This window comes from Gopherus flavomarginatus, chromosome 9, assembly GCF_025201925.1.
Source record: "Gopherus flavomarginatus isolate rGopFla2 chromosome 9, rGopFla2.mat.asm, whole genome shotgun sequence".
Lineage (NCBI taxonomy): Eukaryota > Metazoa > Chordata > Testudines > Testudinidae > Gopherus > Gopherus flavomarginatus.
The window spans coordinates 31,014,720-31,032,846 of NC_066625.1; the positions used below are offsets into that span (position 1 = coordinate 31,014,720).

Genomic DNA, 18,127 nt, shown 5'->3' on the forward strand with positions numbered 1-18,127 from the left:
CACCATGAGTCTGAGCCAGGAAGAGAGGCGAGCTCTGCATGCCTACCGATCCATGGTGATCACCACTGGACCGTGCTGTGGGTCAGTGTCCTGGGTACGGACTGTGCCTGTGAGTCGCTCCACGTGTGCTATATCTTTCGTGTGTGTGAGTGTACTCGGGGCTGGTTTCAGCCTGTGGGTTCACCTCTCCCCTACTCTGTGAAGTTCTGTTGGAAGGTGCCCCAAACGCACCCCATCCCCTCTGCATTTGATTCCTCACCTGGTGCAGCCTCGTCAAGTTCTGGCCCAATCCCCGTATGTCACGGTACCAAAAGCCCTCCGTGCACTCAGGCCTTTTTGAAGAAGGCAGCAGCATGGCCTAGTGTGTAGATTGAGGGGTGGTGTTGGGAGAACTGAGTTCTATTTCTCATCCTGCCACTTTCCAGCTATGTGACCTTGGGTGAGTCCCTTTACCCCTCAGTGTATCTGTTACATTGTTTGTTATATGTGAATAATGAAGGTTGCCCACCTTTAGTGTGGGGCTTTGCAATCCTCTGCTGAAAGCAAAACATTGATACTTCATGTCATTAGTTGCCTGGGGAATTTCTGGTTATGTGCAACCCAGTCCTAGCTCCGGTGGCTCTGTGGGTGCAGAGGATATGCGCAAAGCCAGCCCTGAGGGTGCTGCAGGCACCCAGTGAATTGAAGGAGATACATGAGCGCCCCATGCCCTGGGTCTGTGAAGCTGTAGAATCCCATAGGATGCATGGCAAAGGGAGCAAGCCAGCCACCTGCTGACCCTGATAAATCCCTGCCGGAGAGCGCGTGATAAATGAGCTGGGTCCATGGGCCCTGACCTCAGTTGAGCACTGGGCAGAGCTAAGGGAAGTTTACAGACCAGGCTCTCCAGGGCTAATAGCAAAGGGTGACCACGACAAGGGAATTAATGACAGGTGCCCACCTCTGGGCTAGGTGGGGAGCATGTCTCCTGCATGGAGAGACCTCCTGTCTCCATCTCTACTCCACTGCTGGCGGACTTTCTCCTGGTGAACACCCTCCACCAGCTTGGCTCTTTAGGGCTGGCCAGAATTGGACATGACCTAGGTAGAGCTGGATGCAGGAGTTAACCACATGGTATTAGCATGTTCCCCCTCCTCCAGTGCTGCTGCTCTGAGAGGAGCATCTTTGTCTCTCTGCTGGCCTTCTTCTTACCGCAGCTGGCCATCAGGGGCTGCTGTGGTAGTAGTGCTGCTGCCTCCACCCATGGGCCTGGGGCAGCACCCATCTGGGCCATAGAGGAAAAGGCCAAGGTGGGGAGCGCAGACATAACCTGGTGGTACTGTGCAGCGGAACACCAGGCCGGCCTCCAAGCAGTGCCCAGGGGAGTTCACTGACATCACTGTTACCACAGCACACCTCCGAGACTGAAATAACAGACAAGGTGCAGAGAGGTGGGAATTAGAGTCTGTAAAGGGGCAGCCAGCAGCAGGTGTGGCTGGGCAGAGAGGAGGAGAACTGGGGTCTGCAATGAGGAGTGGATCACCTCGTTCTGACAGCACAGCAGCCAGGAACCTCCGCCATCAAGACCCAGCTGAGTGAGCTTTGCTATGCTACAGCACCATGTGTGGGAACCTCCAACCCTGAGGCACAGCTGGATCATCTCCTCTTACAGCAATTCTAGCCTTAGGCTATAACAGCATCCCCTCAGATGTACTGAGTGCACTCAGGGCCGGCCACCTTGCAATACAAATGCATCACTTCCCTATAGCCCATCCCCAAGACATGACTGCATCGTCTCTGCCCTAGCACACAGGAGCCCACTGCATCCAGAGATCTGCCTGCTTCACCTGCCCTCTATTGCAGGACAGTATCCGCCATGCTGGGACCTAATCTGCATCACCTCTGCCCTACTATAGCCCTCCCTGGGCTCTGCATGGCTTCCTGCTGGAAATGCTGTTCGCTTCTGACTCAGCAACATCGGTCGTAGATGCTCCCTCTGCCATGATGGTGGCTTTAACTTCTTCCTTCTGTTAAGAAACCAAAAGTCCCTCTCCCCTCGTCTTCTGCAGACAGAGTAACTATTCTAACCAGGGTTCATATATGGAGCACACAGCTGCAAGAGCCTCTGCGCCTCAGAGCCATGATCCCCCCCCCCAGGCAGATCTCCCTTCTATGCGAATTCTCAGAGAACAGCACCGGAGTCTTGGAGGACCTCTGATGGCAGGAGAGCCGTCCTAGTAGTTCAGAGTAGCTCAGAAGGAGAGGGAGGAGATGAGTCTAATTTCTGTCTTTCCCTAGGCGAGCGTAGTCCTTCAAGCCAGGGTTATGATCTGTGTCCAAACACTGAGGGGCTCTATGAACCAACACTGTGTTCCCAGCCCCTTTTGAGGAGCAGCTGATCAGAATACTATTGGGCTTCCCTGGCCCAGCTTGCCTTCCAGCGATCCCATCTGTGGGGGTTTCTCTAGCGCTGTGGCTGAGAGCGGGGCCGGGGCTGGGGCCAAAGCTCCGCTGTGTTCAGCACATGCTGGCATACAGCATTGGATGGGAGGAGATGTGTTATCAAGGGCTGGCTGACTCCGATAAACGTTAATATGAGCTGGCGCCGTTCATCTCCTAAGTCACTGATCAGCTGTGCCACAGGTTAACAGTGAGGGGAATTACTCTTCGATGGCCTTTGTGAAATGAACTGGTGGTCCAGGCCAGTTCCTAGTGCAAAGGTGGCCACATCACGATAACCACCCTAGCACCCTTGTGGGCATTCTCTGTGCCTGCAGATGCTGCCACCAGATCAGACTTGAGCCTCATTGGTGTGGCACTGTCATGGTAAGGAGATTGCCCTATGTCACTCCAAGTTTTGGGAGCTTTTGACATATGGATACCTACCAGAGTAGGCAGAAGAGACTTCAATGTAAAAGCTTATTCAAGGGGCTACCCCTCTAAAAAAGCAGCAGTTGCCTGAGCATGGGTGAATGGCAAAAGGTGAAACAACCGAAGATTTGGAAGCCGATTGAAATGATTCTCTGAGCCGTGGGAACCTGCAGAACTGGGCTGTCGGTTTCAGGAGCACAGACTGCCTGCTACTGCTTGCTCCACGTACCATGGATGAAATCCTGCCCCACTGAAATCAACAGCAAAACTCCCTTGACTTCCTCAGGGCCAGGTGAAGAGCCTTCCTTCCCCTGTCTTACAAGTTCTGCAGCTGGTCCTAGCTGGAATGGGAGGGCAGTGGCCTTGGTCAGGCAGCTTCTCATGCTTGGGTGGTTTCAAGGGGAAACCCCTCTCACATCCATCCTTCTGAGTTTAGTCTCCTCTGGTTTTCTAGGACCCTCTGAGAGTCAGGGGTGGGGGAGGTGAAGGGTGAACCGCCTTTCTCACACCTGTCTGCATCCTGGGGACCCTCATTCAGCAGCTAACATGAGCCATCATACAGCATTGAACCTGGAGGGTTCTCAGGAAGGGGCACTCTGTCCCCTTGCTCTGAGTGGGTACACAGCGTGATGCCAGAATGGGGTCTGGCAGTGCACCTGCCCTTCTTGCCCAGCACTGGGCAATGCACAGCTGGGAATCCTGGGGCACAACCTCACCGAGCCCCTTAGTTTGCCAAGGTCTTCACAGACTGTCCAGCTAGGGAAGAGGTTGGATCTGCTTTGTAACTCATGGCACCATGCTTCTGTCCCGTGATTCCCTGCTCTGCATTATCCATTACAGAGCTGGAGGAGATCACGCTCGCCCAGCATATACCGGTGCCTGAGCTTTGTGCTGAGCACCGGGGGAGAGCCTGGGAGGAGCACAAGTCCCAGTTCTAGCGAAACCTCTTAAGCGCTGCCCCAGAGCAATGACATCAGTTCAGAGTGTGGAGCCAGGAGCACTGCCCCACACTCACCCGCCCACCCAGCCTTCCCTCGCTGGGCTTGGCCCTTCATCGGAAGGAGGCCCAGGCCTCAGTACTTTGAAACTTTTAAGTCAGAGGGAGCTTTTCCATCGGCTTTAACGGGAACCCTGCCGTGTGGGCACAGAAAGTGCTAAACCCAGCACGTGGTTTGACACAGTAACGCGGATAGTCACCAATACCAGCAGGCAGAGCTGACTGGGTCCTTCTGAGGACCAGTCACTGCCTGCACTCCCTCATCCCTGCAGGGCTGAGAATGGGGCCCCCCAGCTCGAATGCGGGGGGGTGCTATTGGCAGATACGTGGGAAGGGAGAAATGAGAGCCAAGAAACCCTTTGGTCTAATCACAGAAACAGCTGAACACCCCGGAGGTGTGTGGAGTGGGGTGAGGGATGGGGGAATGGGGAACTAGCAAATGGCAGGCAGCACGCTGTGGAGTGCGGAGATCAGGGCACCAAATGGATCTGTGCTCAGCAGAGCATGTGTGTGTGTTGGGGGATGGGGGAGAGCTGATGAGCCTGTATCTTGGGGAGGCCCCCTCCGAGCAGCTCCATTTGGCGTAGTGGGAGGCTGAGGCTCGGCTAATGTGTTTCCTGACCAGATGTGTTTACAAAGCGGTTCCAGCTGTGCGTGCCCACAGCAGTTGCCTGCCAAGACAGAGTCAACCCTGTGACCAGCGCCCTGGGCTGATCACTCTTTACTGTGCAAGTGCCCCAAAGGATCCTGATTCTGATCCGAAGGGAATGGCCCTCTTCTGTGAGAGGCTGGAATTCAGCCCTCTGCGCTGGTTTTCTGATGACATGCAATGACTGCAAATAACCTCCCCCTCTTAGCGATTCTCACAAGAAGTTTACTAGCTGGCAAACCTCTTCCAGCCCTCCTAAATCTCCAGCATCTCAGCGCCTTCAGCTGTTAAACAATGCGATGTTTTCTCTGGCCCTCTGGCAGAGGGAGAGTGCCCTTTGGGGAGAGAAGAGACTTACCTGCCAACTGATACTCCAATTTTCACAACACTCAAAGGATTACAAATGAACTGCAGGTTCGCTGGGGCAGTCGAGAGGTGGTAAATCCATGTCTCGCCTGTTAAAGAATGAGATAATTTTAGGAAAATAACTGTATGTCTCAATAGCAGAGCAGCCTCTGGAGGCTCAATATAAGCATGTCAATTATTATTATTATTTTCTATTCACTAACACCTAATGTGCTCAGCTTGTGCTGGGCACTGTCCAAACACACAATAGAAGATGGTCCCTGCCTCAAAAAAAGTTACTGTCTAAAAAACACACAGGTGACCAGATCTAGGTGTCAAATAGGGTTTTTTTCAGAATACGGAACTTGTAAGTTACAATTGGACTTGGCTGGAGAGCAGAATGTTAATTTCACAAAAAAGCAATTGTTGCATTGGTTTCATTCCAGACCAGAATGATATGGCAAGAGTTGGACACTGTCCGTGCAACAACAATTTCAGAGTGTTTCCAATCTAATCCTGTTGACAAGAAAATGTCGACATTTTAAAAATCAAAACAAGCAACATTTTTCAAGGGCATGAGAGCAAGTGGGGGGTTTCCATTTTTGTTGCTGTTGTTGAGGCAAAGGAGAGTTGCAAAGAAATCTACATGTTTTCATGAAACATTCTGCATTCTTTGAAATGCCCCTTTTTGTCAAAATTCACTGTCTCTGGAAATATTTCGCCCAGTTCTGATCACAGTGTCTCCTGACTTTGCTCTTCACATAACAGCCTCCAGCATCCCCTCCATCAGCTGTCCTAGCCAGTGTCCTCTGCCGTGATGCACCCTCAATGCCCTACTTCCACTCTGCTCCTAGAGGAAATAGTAAGCCCCTGCCTTTATTGGCCCTCATGTCAGGTACAGTCCAATAGCTCCTGGGAGGAGCAGGGCATCTTAGCCACATCTGCTTAGTTGCTCCCAGACCACCCTGCTTTTCGGGACATGACCAAGCACAGTCCCTGTGTGGATGTAGATCTGTGTCCGTTAGCTCAGAACAGCTCGCCTTCCTGGGCATTAGGAGAGTAGGAAGCCAAGCAGGGTGTCTCTTGCCGTGGGCAATGTGAATCACGAGAAAATGCTCCGGGCCATCGCTAAGGAAGTTGTAGTTGTGGGACTCCTCTGGTAGCTGGGCATAGAGCTGAGGTCAGTTGTGTACACATGCCACCCACACCCCTTTCCTGGCCTTTGCTGAGGAGCCATCTTCCTATCTAGCTGTTTGTTACACGTGCTTGTTGTATTGCCTCTTAAATTAATGGCAAGCTCTTTGGGGCAAGGATTGTCTCTTACTATGTATTTATAGGGTGCCCAGCACAAATGGGTCCTCAGGCCTGACTGGGGCCTGCAGTGACATTATAATACAAGCAATAAGATTTCTCCTGGAATGATCTGCAAAGTCGTTTAACAAGTTGACTCTGTGCTGTCATCTTTAGGTTTCAGAGTTAACACCCCAATAATACAAAGGAGGCAGTCAACAGCTCTCGAAGCTATTGTTTCAGGCTCTCTGCAGACTCAGGCAGACATCCCTGCATTAGTTACATTCAGGTCATCTTTTCAAGCTTGTCTTCACATCCATGAGAGTTGGAAACATTTTTTTAAATGACAGCTTAGATGTGGGGGAAGAGAAGAAGTATGTGCTGCTGTGGAGTTGGAGAATACAAAGAGGGTCTTGCTTATCTGGGTCTTTCTGTGTGTTTGTAACAGCACCTAGACCAATGGGAGCTGATTCTGATTGGGGCAGCTGGTTTTTTCCGTAACTGGAATAAAGCATGTGCAATGGACTATATTCCTGCCGAGTGGGAATTCACTGGTGCTGGCCAAAGGAGAGAGAGAATCTGGCCTGTTGTGACTGTGTGGTCTGTGTATTTGTTGACTTACTCATGCTCTTCTTCAAGACGGACCAGACCAACCCAAGCAAACATGCGCACCCCGGAACATTTTGGTGTTCTCAGTCCAACCCATCTCCTTCACATTTTTACATCTATTGGAAGTACCTGATAGCTGAGATAGTTCTAGCTGCATTCCCCACAGCCCCTCTGGAAGATGTCCTGCCACACTCTGAGGGGCTAATTTTGCCCTGTGGATAGCTTTGTCCTCTTCAGCCATTAGTTAGGCAGAGCGATTGCTGCCTCCTGACTCAAACAGCTGTAGCCCACCCCGCACCAGCTCCTCCTTTTGCTAGGACTTCACACAGCCCAGCAGTGAGGCCATCCTCATTTCACAAGCTGTCTGTGGTGGTGACTGATGGCTGGCTCATTACGGGACGCTGACAACAGCCTGTCTGGGGCTCCACTCCCAATCTATCCCAGTAGTGAGGGGCTGTAAGGAATGGGGTATGAGCGCTGGCTGTAGGGAAACTCCCCTCCATCCCAGTCCCAGGCTCTGCCAGCAAGGGGTTCTGTAGGGAATGTGCCAGCAGCTCTGGAACTCGTGGCAAATTCAGCCCTGAACTCCCTTTGCAATATTTGATTTGGCTTGGGTGACTGTTAGGGTGGGCAGTGCCCTGCGTTGTCCATGCTGTAGCCCAGACATATCCTGTTGAAGCAAAAAGAGGGTGCAGGAGTGGCACAGAGAGCAGATCTGATTACCTAGGATGCCCCAGGCAGGATCCTTTACATGTGCTGGTTGGAGGTGAAGAAAGCAGTTAGTGTAGTGTGCTGCCCCCAAGGGGCATGTTTAGAGCGCATGACACTGATACAATCCAGTGAAGAGAGGTGAGAGATTATAGACCTCAGGAGGGGATCGAAGAGCACAGCTCCAGTTTCCCAGCAGGGACCTGCTAACAAAACCCTCTGTTCCATGCAGGCTGCAAAGGGGAGTCAGGCCGACTGTCTGCCTCCCCTCCCAGCCCTGCCCTAGTCCCTCCACCCCACTCAGTCCAGAGCTGGGGAGCGCTTTGCCTGTGGTCTGCCTCATGGGGAGGGCTTGCTGGGTGGGGGATTTGAAAGGCAATGCAGCAGAATGCACCATGTAGCTACCACAGATGCTGTGGGGAGCGGTGCCGGGTTGATTTCCCAGACTGGGGGTTGTGCTAATCTTTCCCCAATTTGGGTCCAGGTGGGCTTCATACCCTCAGAGTTCCACTTTGCATCTGGGCTCAAATCTACCATATTTCCGCTAGTGCCGGCTCAGACCCAGATGGGGGCCAGACCCATAAGCTTGGGCCTGGCTCTGCCCAAAGCTGATCTCAGACTTCTCCAAAACCCAGAGGCTGTTTGTGGAATGCAGCCCCAGCTTGGACGGCGGGCGAGTTTTCTGTGCTTCCAGCTCTCGTTGGGATGCAGAGATGGGCCCAGACCTGATCCCCAAGGGCCCCAAAGTTCAGGGAGGGGTTGAGCCCAAGGGAAGTCATGTGGGCCCTTCGCTGTGATTTCTTTGCACAACTCTAGACCCTGCTAGAAGGGCTGGTGGGACTGAATGGGAGGAGGCTGCATGGCCCTGGTGTGTGTGGGCTGGGGAGTCCTGCGCTAACTCTCCCACCCCCTCCTCTCTCCCTGCAGCGCTGAAGAGGTCGTTCGATATGGAGGATGCTGAAGAGGCTCCAGCCTGCCCATTTGGCCCCAGCACACCCACAGACAGCCTAGCTGCTGGCAATGGGGAAAACAGCCGGCTGGCCAGCCTCATGCCACCCACCTATCAATCCCACATCAGCCTCAGCTCGAGCCCCAGCCCAGCTCACAGCCCTGTGTTGAAGACCAGGGTTAGCACCAGCTTCTCCTTCAACAAAGGCGCAATCCAGCTGGCCAGGGCCAATGGCGCCATGAGCTCCAGCCTGACCCGTGTCGCCTCTTTCCAAGCCAGGCTTGATCCCAACGACGTCTCCTCCTCCTTGGGCCAGGGCAGCGAGAGCCTTCACAGCTCCTCCTCCAGCCTGGAGTGCCCACCACTGCCCAGCACGCCCCAGAGTGCTGCCAGGCAGCCAGAGCCTCGGGTCCTCAAGGCCGCCCCGGTTGCTAACCCGGTACTGAAGAAATTCTCTTCCCACAGTAATGTCTTCCGTTCCGAGGCGGAACAGCCCATCCAGCTGGTGTCCAAGGCCAGACTGAACCATGGCTCGCTGCCCTCTCTGGACCTGCACATTGCTGAAGATCAGGGCTCCCCTATCCCACTCGCCCCTGCCCTGGCTTTTCACTCTGCTGGAGCCTGGAACAGCAGCAGCCAGAACTGCACCTTGCTCCAAGGGAAGAGCAGCACACCCATCAGCAGGGAGCCTTCCTTCTCCTCCTCTTCCTCTTCCTCCCCACTCTCCGATGCCACCCAGCGGCCCAGTCTGAGCCCCCCTCCTCCACCCTTCAGGCAGCCGACAAAGCTGCAGAAATTCCCCATCAGCCTGGATGGTTTGGTGGGGAAGCCTCTGGACAGCTCTGATCCAGCACCGAGTGCTGACACTGCGTCCAGACCGCTGCCAAGGAAGCAGCTCCAGCTCAGCCTCAGCCCCAGCCTGTCCCGGCAGCCCCTGGGTAGGGCCAAGGAGGGTGCAACCGCAGCCACTGTGAGTGGTGTCTCCGCAGCGCCCTCTCCGGGGAAGTGCCCCGGTGCCCAGGTCAATGAGAACCCTTGGCCATTGTCTCTGTCTCCTGCTCAAGCTGCTCCCTTCAGGCTCATGTCTCGGCCTCAGATAATGCAAGTGACTTCTCAACCCTCCTTCCTTGGGGGCCCAGCAGCATGTCCAAGGGAACATGTCCGATCCACGGCTGAAAGAGTCAACTCCTTCTCCAGCTCTGAAATCTCAGGCCTCAGGGCTCCTGCTCCCAGTTCCTACCCAAGGCAAGCCCCCTACATGGGCCTGACAGGTTCTCCAAGGGTCTCTCCTGTGAGCAAGGGGATGCAGGGCCGAGAGAAGACAAAGGAAGGTAGGACTTTTCTCTTTCTTATCTCTCTGGCTGTATTCTGCCCAACACAGCTTGAGGTCAATGAGAGCTGAGTATGAGCATCCAGGGCATAGCATTGCCCTGTGTGTTCAAGGCTGCCTGTCAGGTGTCTCTTCTCCTAACCCTGCTGGTGTTGATGAAAGAAACTGACACGGCAGCTGGGAAGCACTGTCAGGCTTGCCAGGCCCAAACAGTCATTCTCTCTCTTTCCCCGCTTTCTCCAGCTGATGGAAACCTCCGTGCTCAGAGGTAGCAGGCATGAGAAGGGCCTCAGCCAGGGACTGAGACGTTGCGGAGGCATTTGCCAGGCTGGTGCTACATACTCTCTGAGCCAGCCCTCGCTTCCCTGGATCAGCTGTTCCTCGGCTATGGGGCCTAGTCCTGGGGAGAGGTAGATGTGGGGCCAGATGAAGGGGCGTAGAGGGGGTTACACATGGATGAGTGAAGTCTGAGGGGGTGTAAGTTACTATCACATTCCAGGGTGAAATCCAGACCAGTAAGAGGCTGTGTCACCCCATGCCACAACCTGGGGTGCCTCACAATGCCTTGTTGCGGTAGATCCCCTGAGCGTCTGTGTGCAGCTGAATCCTGCCAGCCACACTGGGGCTTTCACCAGCCTTGGTTACCACATGCAGGGTGACCCCAACATTCTCCCAGTCCTGGATTTCCCTCCCCCAAAATGTGTGTTCTGTACTGCACTGTCCAGCCCTTTCCTGGACAGTTCAGATAACAAAGGTCCGTTGTCTCTGTAAGGGGACAATATATAGTAACTTGTGACCTTAAATAGAGTTGCCCACATAGTTCACAACACTGGATTAATTTTGATTAAAGAACAAAAAATGTTTATTTACTGCAAAGAGAGAGGTTTTAAGTGAGAATGAATCATAGGGCTTTAACGTTAGATATGGTTACAAGGAAAATAACAATGCAACGCTTTCTAAACTTAACAAACTAGACTTGGTTGAAGGAGAAGTTCTTACCGCAGGTTGCCAGTATCATTGCTGACCAAGTTTCAGGTCAGGATCTGCAGTCAGAGTCCACAGGCTGTCTTTGGTGGAAAGGGAGCGAGAACTTGGGGTGTTTAGTTCAGTCGCCCTTTGAAATGTATTTCCCTGAGAATGACCCCTAGGCAAAGTTCCTTCCAGCTGAGAGCAAAGAGACATGGAGTCTCATGCGGGGAGAGGTTTGCTGAATTGTTTGCTAAGCTGCAGATCTGCTTGTTCCTTCCTGGCCAAAGAAGGGCCACTTGATGATTGCCCATCAGCTTCCACCCCTGGCCAGGTGTCAATTTGTCCTTTGTCTTTGAGAAACTGCCCCGGGCTTGTCTAATAAACACACTTTAGTCATCATTTCAGCTTCTGTTCATAACTTTACAGTGCTGGCCAGTGAGTTCGTAGTTTTCCAGTGAGGCCTCATAAGGCATATTTTGCGCAAAGATTATTACACTAGTGTACTGGGTGTGAATACAGAGGTGTGTTCCATTGCACTTACACACCATGGAACTAGGAGGTGTGGCCTAGAGTACGGCTGCGCACGGTGATGGCTCGCAGCCATGTTCTGATTGGCCGATCAGGCTTGTCTGATGATGTGACAGCTCCCAGCACTGCCCGCTGGGTCCTCATCATGAGTCACAAACCCAAACCCTAACCCTGCAGGTGGAAGGAGGCAAGAGGAGGAGATATGTGGGTGGGGAGCACCCGGGCTGGGTGCTGGCCGATGAGAGGCAGGAAGGTGAGGAGAAGGAGCGGCTAAAGTAGGGAACAACAGGCCGGAGTGTCAGGCTGCCCTTGCATCAGCAACGTGTGGCTCCTGCTGCCATGGTTCACTCCAGTCCAGGTGGAAGAGCTAAGCTGGGGTGTTCCACAAACCACCTTTTTCTGGAATAAAATCAGTTCAGATAGCTGCTGGGCCACCAAGAGCTGGTGAACATGAGGCTGGGGAGAGTGACTGGGGCACTTTACCCCAACGCTGGCCTCTTGGTTACTTCCTTCAGCCTCAAGATCTCAGGCCTCGGGGCTCCTGCTCCTGGGCTCCAACTCACCCAGACTCAGTGGGCCAGTTGAGAGGCTAAAGGAGGCGTGCTTCTGTTGTGTCTCGGTAATGGGATGCAAGCCCAAGGGCATCTGTGGCCATGTCCAGACTACCCGCCATATCGGTGGGTTAAAATCGATTGCTCAGGGATCAATATATCGTGTCTAATCTAGACGCGATATATCGATCCCCGAGCGCGCTTATATCGATTCCTGAACTCCATCAACGCAAACGGAGTTCCGGAATCGACACGGAGAGCCGCGAATATCGATCCCGCGCGGTGTGGACGGGTGAGTAATTCGATCTTAGATATTCGACTTCAGCTACGTTATTCACGTAGCTGAAGTTGCGTATCTAAGATCGATTTCCCCCCCCTAGTGTGGACCAGCCCTGTAAGTGGTGTTGTGAGGGGTGATTGTCCAGTGGCTCTTATTTCTGGGACTGGGAAGAGGGCCCTGTGGAAGTTTGGGCCCTGCAATAAGATGAGGATGGAACCAAAGGGTTATTTGTATGTCGTTCCTTGGTTCTCCAGTACTGATTTCAACCTCGGATCTTCAATCTACCCCCACTGATAGCAGGGTCTGGAAGTGGATTGCTAATGGCTGGCATCCCATGAAGCTGAAGTCTCTCCTGGCCATCTGAAGTAGGTATCCCATTGGAAGGGTGGAAATCTCCGGGCAAGAAAGGGGACAGTACAAGAGCCTGGTACTTGACTCTCATGAATTTTCTCATGCTCCTGCCAGGCCAGCACTGCTTCAAGTGCGACAGTTTTCACTTCTGCTTCTGCTCCCATCCAGTCCTGCAAAGAGCAGAGTTGCTCAACTGTGAAAAGGGGTGGTGGGGAAGGGAGGGAGCGTGAGCTAAAAACTTTATCAAACCTCTCAAGAGTTCTCCATTTCTCCCAGTGCATGTAGAGAGCCATGGTTCTAATACCTCTGTGCATACCAATGCTTGGAGCCTCTGCTAAATTCCCCTGCATTGTCTCTGCGCTACCAAAAAATCTTCCTCTTGTGCCAAAATGCTGAGCCAGTCACCGTTTCCCTTCTAAACATATGGGAGTTGTCAGCCGCTTTCCCCTGGCTCAGGTTACAAAACCAAGAAAGGCCCAAATATTCCTGGGCTGATGTGGGTGGCATAAACGGACACTGCGGAGCTCAGAGCAGCGAGAAAATAGACTAGAATTGACGGACAGACACGGAGCAGTCCCTGCCCCAGCGTGAGTGGGAGGATAGAAGGGAGGTGGCTGTTGGTCACAGATCATCTTGACTGCAGCAGTTTAGGAATGCTTTCTGCTCCTTAGAGGCACCCAGAGGAAGTGGACCCTCAGAGGAGAAGTGTAGTTAGCTATTTTGGTGTTTCTTTTCTTCTTTCTCTTCTTTGCCTCCGCTCCGCCTTTCTTCCTCTGACCTTCCAATGGCCTCACTTATGGAGCTGGGTGAGCCCTCTGAAAGTGCTGGCCTCTGCCTCCTAGATTCTGAACCAGGCCATGCAGGGTGGCTGGCATCTGGGCCAGGCTGTGCAGGGTGGCTGGATTCTGTGCTGTGCTGCATGGGATGGCTGCCATCTGTACCAGGCCATGCAGGATGGCTGGTTTCTAACTTATTGATCCTATAACATACAAAGCATCTCACCTTCTCAAAGTGTTTTACAAACAGCATGTGATAAAAGTTAATACAATGAGAAGAAAAGAGACGTCAGCCTGTTGGAAAGCAGCTTGATTGCTGTGATCATCTGAGCCATTGTTATTTATTAGTAGTATTGCAGTACCACCTAGCCCACCATGGACCCATTGTGCTAGGTGCTGCACAGACAGTTCCTTGCCCCAAAAACCTTACAATCTAAGACATGCGACAACTGATGGATACAGTCAGAGGAGCACAAGGAAACAATGAGACAACACAGGTCAGCATGACAGGCAGGGGTATTAGCATCTAAGCACTGGCCAGTTTTGTGTTGGCATCATGGCAAAGGAGAGTTTTAAGGAGGGATTTGCAAGAGGCCAATGAGAGAGCTCTGTGGATGCTAACGGGGAGCTCCTCAAAGTGCTTAGCACACACTAATGGAGCAGTCAGGCTCTGTGACGCTGCTAGGGAAGGAGTCGTCTTCTCATTTTACAGTGAATGAAACTGACGCTCCAATGCTGAGGGGTTGACTGGCACAGGGCAGCCCAGGGGCGGGGGCAAGTGGGGCAATTTGCCCCGGGCCCCACAGGGGCCCCCCGAGCCACTCCAGGTTTTTGGCAGCACTTCAGCTGCAGACCCTTCACTCGCTCCGGGTCTTCAGCTGCAGGTCCTTCAGTGGAGCCGAAGACTCGGAGCAAGTGAGGGAGGGACCCGCCACTGAAGTGCTGCCTAAGCCTCAGAGCGCCGCCCAGTGAGTACAGGCACCGCAAGTGGCGGAGAAAAACAACAACAACTGCGATTGGCAGCACTTAGCCTGCACTACCACCGCCGTTTCATTCTTCCGTGGCAATTCAGTGGTGGGTCCTTCCGTCCGAAAGGGACCCGCCGCTGAATTGCCACCGAAGACCCGGCCCTGCCCCAGGCCCCTTGAATCCTCTGGGCAGCCCTGGACTGGCAGAGGATCTGAGTCCCTGCAGCACATATTGACTTTAATTGGTGCCATGGATGCTTAGCACTTCTGAGGATCAGGCCCCCAGTGAAGGTCACCCAAAGTGAGCCAGATCTCCTGGTTCCCTGTCCTGTGCTCTGACCACTAGACAGTGCTAGGACACCGGATATGGAACAGCAATAAGGATGGCTGGGCTAGACACCCATTTGTGTCCATATAATCTTAGGGCTTCCATAGATCACACGCTGATTAAACCTTCATCAGTAATTAAATCACTGTAATAGAACATGGCCCTGGGATTACTCACCTCCTGCCTGGAAAATAAAACGGCTCAAATTAGTCCCTGAACAGATCTGTCCAAAGGGAACCATTTATCTTGCGACATTAGCTCTTAATGAGCAACTTTTGAAAGGATTTGTGTGGGTTGCACAGCTGTTACTCCTTAGTCGTGGTGCTCATACTAATCAGTTGGGGCTTGGTTTTCCGAGCAGCAATGATCGTGGTGAGCCAGGAGAGTGAGGGGAGAGGCCGGCTGTAGCGGAATAACTAGCCATGTTAGAGTCGGGATGGGATGGGCAGGAGCAGGAGTACATGGCACTAGCTACAACCAGGGAAAGAGAGTCACCAGTGGTGGCTCCAGTTATGCAGGAGTTCTTCCGCTGATTTACCACACCTGTGGAGAGCTAACTCACCCCCCAGCAGCAAGGTGACAGGGGGCTGAAGCTGTGATCAGCTCTGGCATCCCATGTTCTTCTCTGAGCCATGACTGCCCCTTGCCCCAAACCGGAGCTTGCGCATCGGCTTGCTTAAAACAGCCGCTCTCCAGCCTAGTGGGGCGGAGGCAAAGGAGCCTCTTCAGCCCCATGGCTGCCTTTGTCCTCAGCTCCACTGCCTTTAAGAAGCCATCGCCGGAGCTCTGCTGCTCCTGAAGGGTCACCCCACAGTCCATGGTCTCAGACATGCACCATTATACAAACTAACGCTCCTTTTTGCCAGGGTTCAGCCTTTCCGACAAGCCCCGCCCGCAGTAAAGGGCAGAGCCCCCTCGGGTGCCGCCTCATGCGGCTGTGGCTTCCCGCCTGGCACACCACCAAAGGGGACATGCTTCCCATTTTCCAGACTGCCATGTGATTGGGCCAGGTGCCACCCGGCCAGGCTTGGGAGTTCTTTTCCCAAGCAACCTGGTTTCAGGGGGATCCAGACAGCCTTTTGGCAAGGGCCAGTCTTCAGGGGAGGATGGTGTCGCTGGTTGGGGTAGAGCACCAGGAGTCACACGCCAGAACTCCTGGGTTCCATTCCTAGCTCCACCGCTGACCGTGGGCAAGTCACTTAGGCCAAACCTTTTTGGTATCTCCGTTTGGTGGAGCCCAGTACTTCTGAAAACAGGCTTCAGTTGTCTCAGTTCAAACAAGCAGTCAATGTCCTCTCTTGGAAAAGGTGGGCTTAAGCGCTCCGTGTGTCGGTTTTCCCAGCTGTAAAATGGGGATGACGGGAGCCTCACGTGGGAGCTATGGGGAGTAATCAATTAGGACATGTAAAGAGATCTGGGTGTGGCAGCCAGAACACGCTGGGCTTTCCCCTTCCATACAAAGCCTGAGCCACAACCTCCTTCCCACATCCTCCTCAGCCATCGATCCTCAGGACATATCATGCACCCTGCTTGGGAAAGTTATAGACGCAGAGTTTAAGGCCATCATCCTGTCTGACTGTCTGTCACAGGCCTCTGAACCCCACACACATGCCCAGCAACCAGATGTAGAAAAGAGTATTATAGCCCCCAGCAGACTGCACTGTTGTGTTCGAATAACATGCTGTAGGTGTAAAAGAAGCTGATCCGGGCCCATAGGGGATGTGGTGGTCTTGGTGGCCAATGACCATCAGGTGAATGGGCTGAGGGCAAGGACGACAGTCGCTGGCAGAGTGTCATTAGCGGAGTTTGTCTCCCTCCCATACTCCAAGGAGCCCTGTGGGCTATGAACGCTGACTTCCCCTCTCACTTCAACACAAAGTGGTCCCTATGGATAGGCTCAAAGGCTTCTGGTTGGGCAATATGGGGAAACCTAGGGCAGAATGGATGGAGAGGGCCTCAAATTCCCCTCCCAGGCTCCGAGAGGTGGAGGAAAGTCGTGATGGAACTCACCAGCGCAGTGGGGAACTCCCACCTCCGCCAGCCCCTCTGGCTAGTTCTCATCACCTCTGACTTGTCAGCAGGAGGAGGCTGTTTCTGTGCTGGGATTTACCTGACATGGGGAAGTTCGGTTGGAGAATTTAGAGCCATGAGTAGCATCAAATGAGAATTCAGCACAGTCCAGTGAGGTGGGGCAAGTGAGTCCGAGGTCTGGAATGCAGACCTGGGCACACCTGTGCAAAGCACAGAGCCCAGCACCCAGTTACCAGTGGTGGTCCCAAATGGGCACCCTTCCCCACTAGGGGTGCCGAGTGAGTCAGAGACGATCCACCCCAGGGGTGCTCTCTCTAGAGGGGTAATATGAGAGGACTATGTGAAATGCCAGCTTCTCACACCACTTTTACATCTGTCTCACTCCATGCTCTGCAATGGAGTCACTCCTGAATTGCACCAGTTAGAAAAGAGAATCAGCCTCAATGTCTTTCCAGCCTGAGGGGTTGCTGTTCACAAGGAGAAAGGGAACAGTTCTGCCACACTGATCTGGGGCAAAATGTCACCATTTTCAAGCCATCAGCTGGAGAAGATCCCCCAACACACACACACAACACACACATACAGCTACACACATGCACCCAACACACACACACAGCTACACACACACAAGCGCACCCAATACACAAAGCGACACACACACACCCAACACACACACACAGAGCTACACACACACACACACAAGCACACACAGCTACACACATGCACCCAACACACTCACAGCTACATGCACCTGATATACACACACAGCTACACACACCCAACACACACACGGCACATACCTCATTTCCTGGCCAAATTGGGCACTTTCAGGACTTTCCCCTGAGCCATATCTGCAGAGTGCTTAGATGTGAAGCACCATTAGATGTTAAGGGTCACCATCATCTGTGTTCAGAGCGCGTCCAGATCCTCTCTCTCTACACAAAACTGACCAAAGCAGGGTCCTTTCTTTGTGGAACATAGTGAATGAAAGCAGGATTTTCCACGCATGTCTCACAGGGCCGGGTGACATTTACGAGCTGACCAGAAGGTTTTGTTACCTATAACAACCCTCCTTCCTTTGCTCCCATTTCTCACCTCACACTTCAAACTGAGCTTCCCTGCAGAGTGGAGCTGCCTGTGTCTGCCAGGTGCTGGATTCTCACAAGGGGTCAATCTCCAGAAGCTCAGAAACTGCTTCCTCTCGGGTTTCTGCCATTGACCATTGCTGAAGACGGGTTACAGCACTAGGTGGCTGGGCTGAGCCGATATGGTAATTGCTATATTCCTGCGTATGGCCTCAACCCATGGGCCGGGATCCAAATTGGGTCACCAGAATCCTTCAAAGGGTCGCGTGCCAGTTCCTGTGGCTCCTGCCCCACAGGGCTGACTGGGCTCGCCTCCCTGCTCCAGGCACTGCAGCCTCTGGGTTCCCAGCACCACTCGGGTTTGGCCCTGCCATCATGACAATAGGAGTCCAAGTAGGCCAACTTTGAGTGAGTGGCACTGCAACCTCAGGAGCCAGGTCACAGCTCCACTCTCACCAACTTGGTGCAGTTGGGGGGTGGGGCCAAACCTGAGCATTGCTGCAACCCCAGAGTTGCAACACCCAGAGGGGAGA

General features: G+C 53.2%; 1 protein-coding gene across 2 annotated transcripts in view; it reads left to right on the forward strand.

Moving 5' to 3' along the window:
* The window catches only part of SEPTIN12 (septin 12), a 95,346-nt gene that overhangs the window by 39,718 nt on the left and 37,501 nt on the right, over positions 1–18,127 (forward strand). For both annotated transcript variants that reach the window (XM_050968171.1, XM_050968170.1), the window contains exon 2: positions 8,376–9,728. In XM_050968171.1, the coding sequence (XP_050824128.1) occupies positions 8,376–9,728 (1,353 nt within the window). The remainder of the gene's footprint in view (positions 1–8,375; positions 9,729–18,127) is intronic.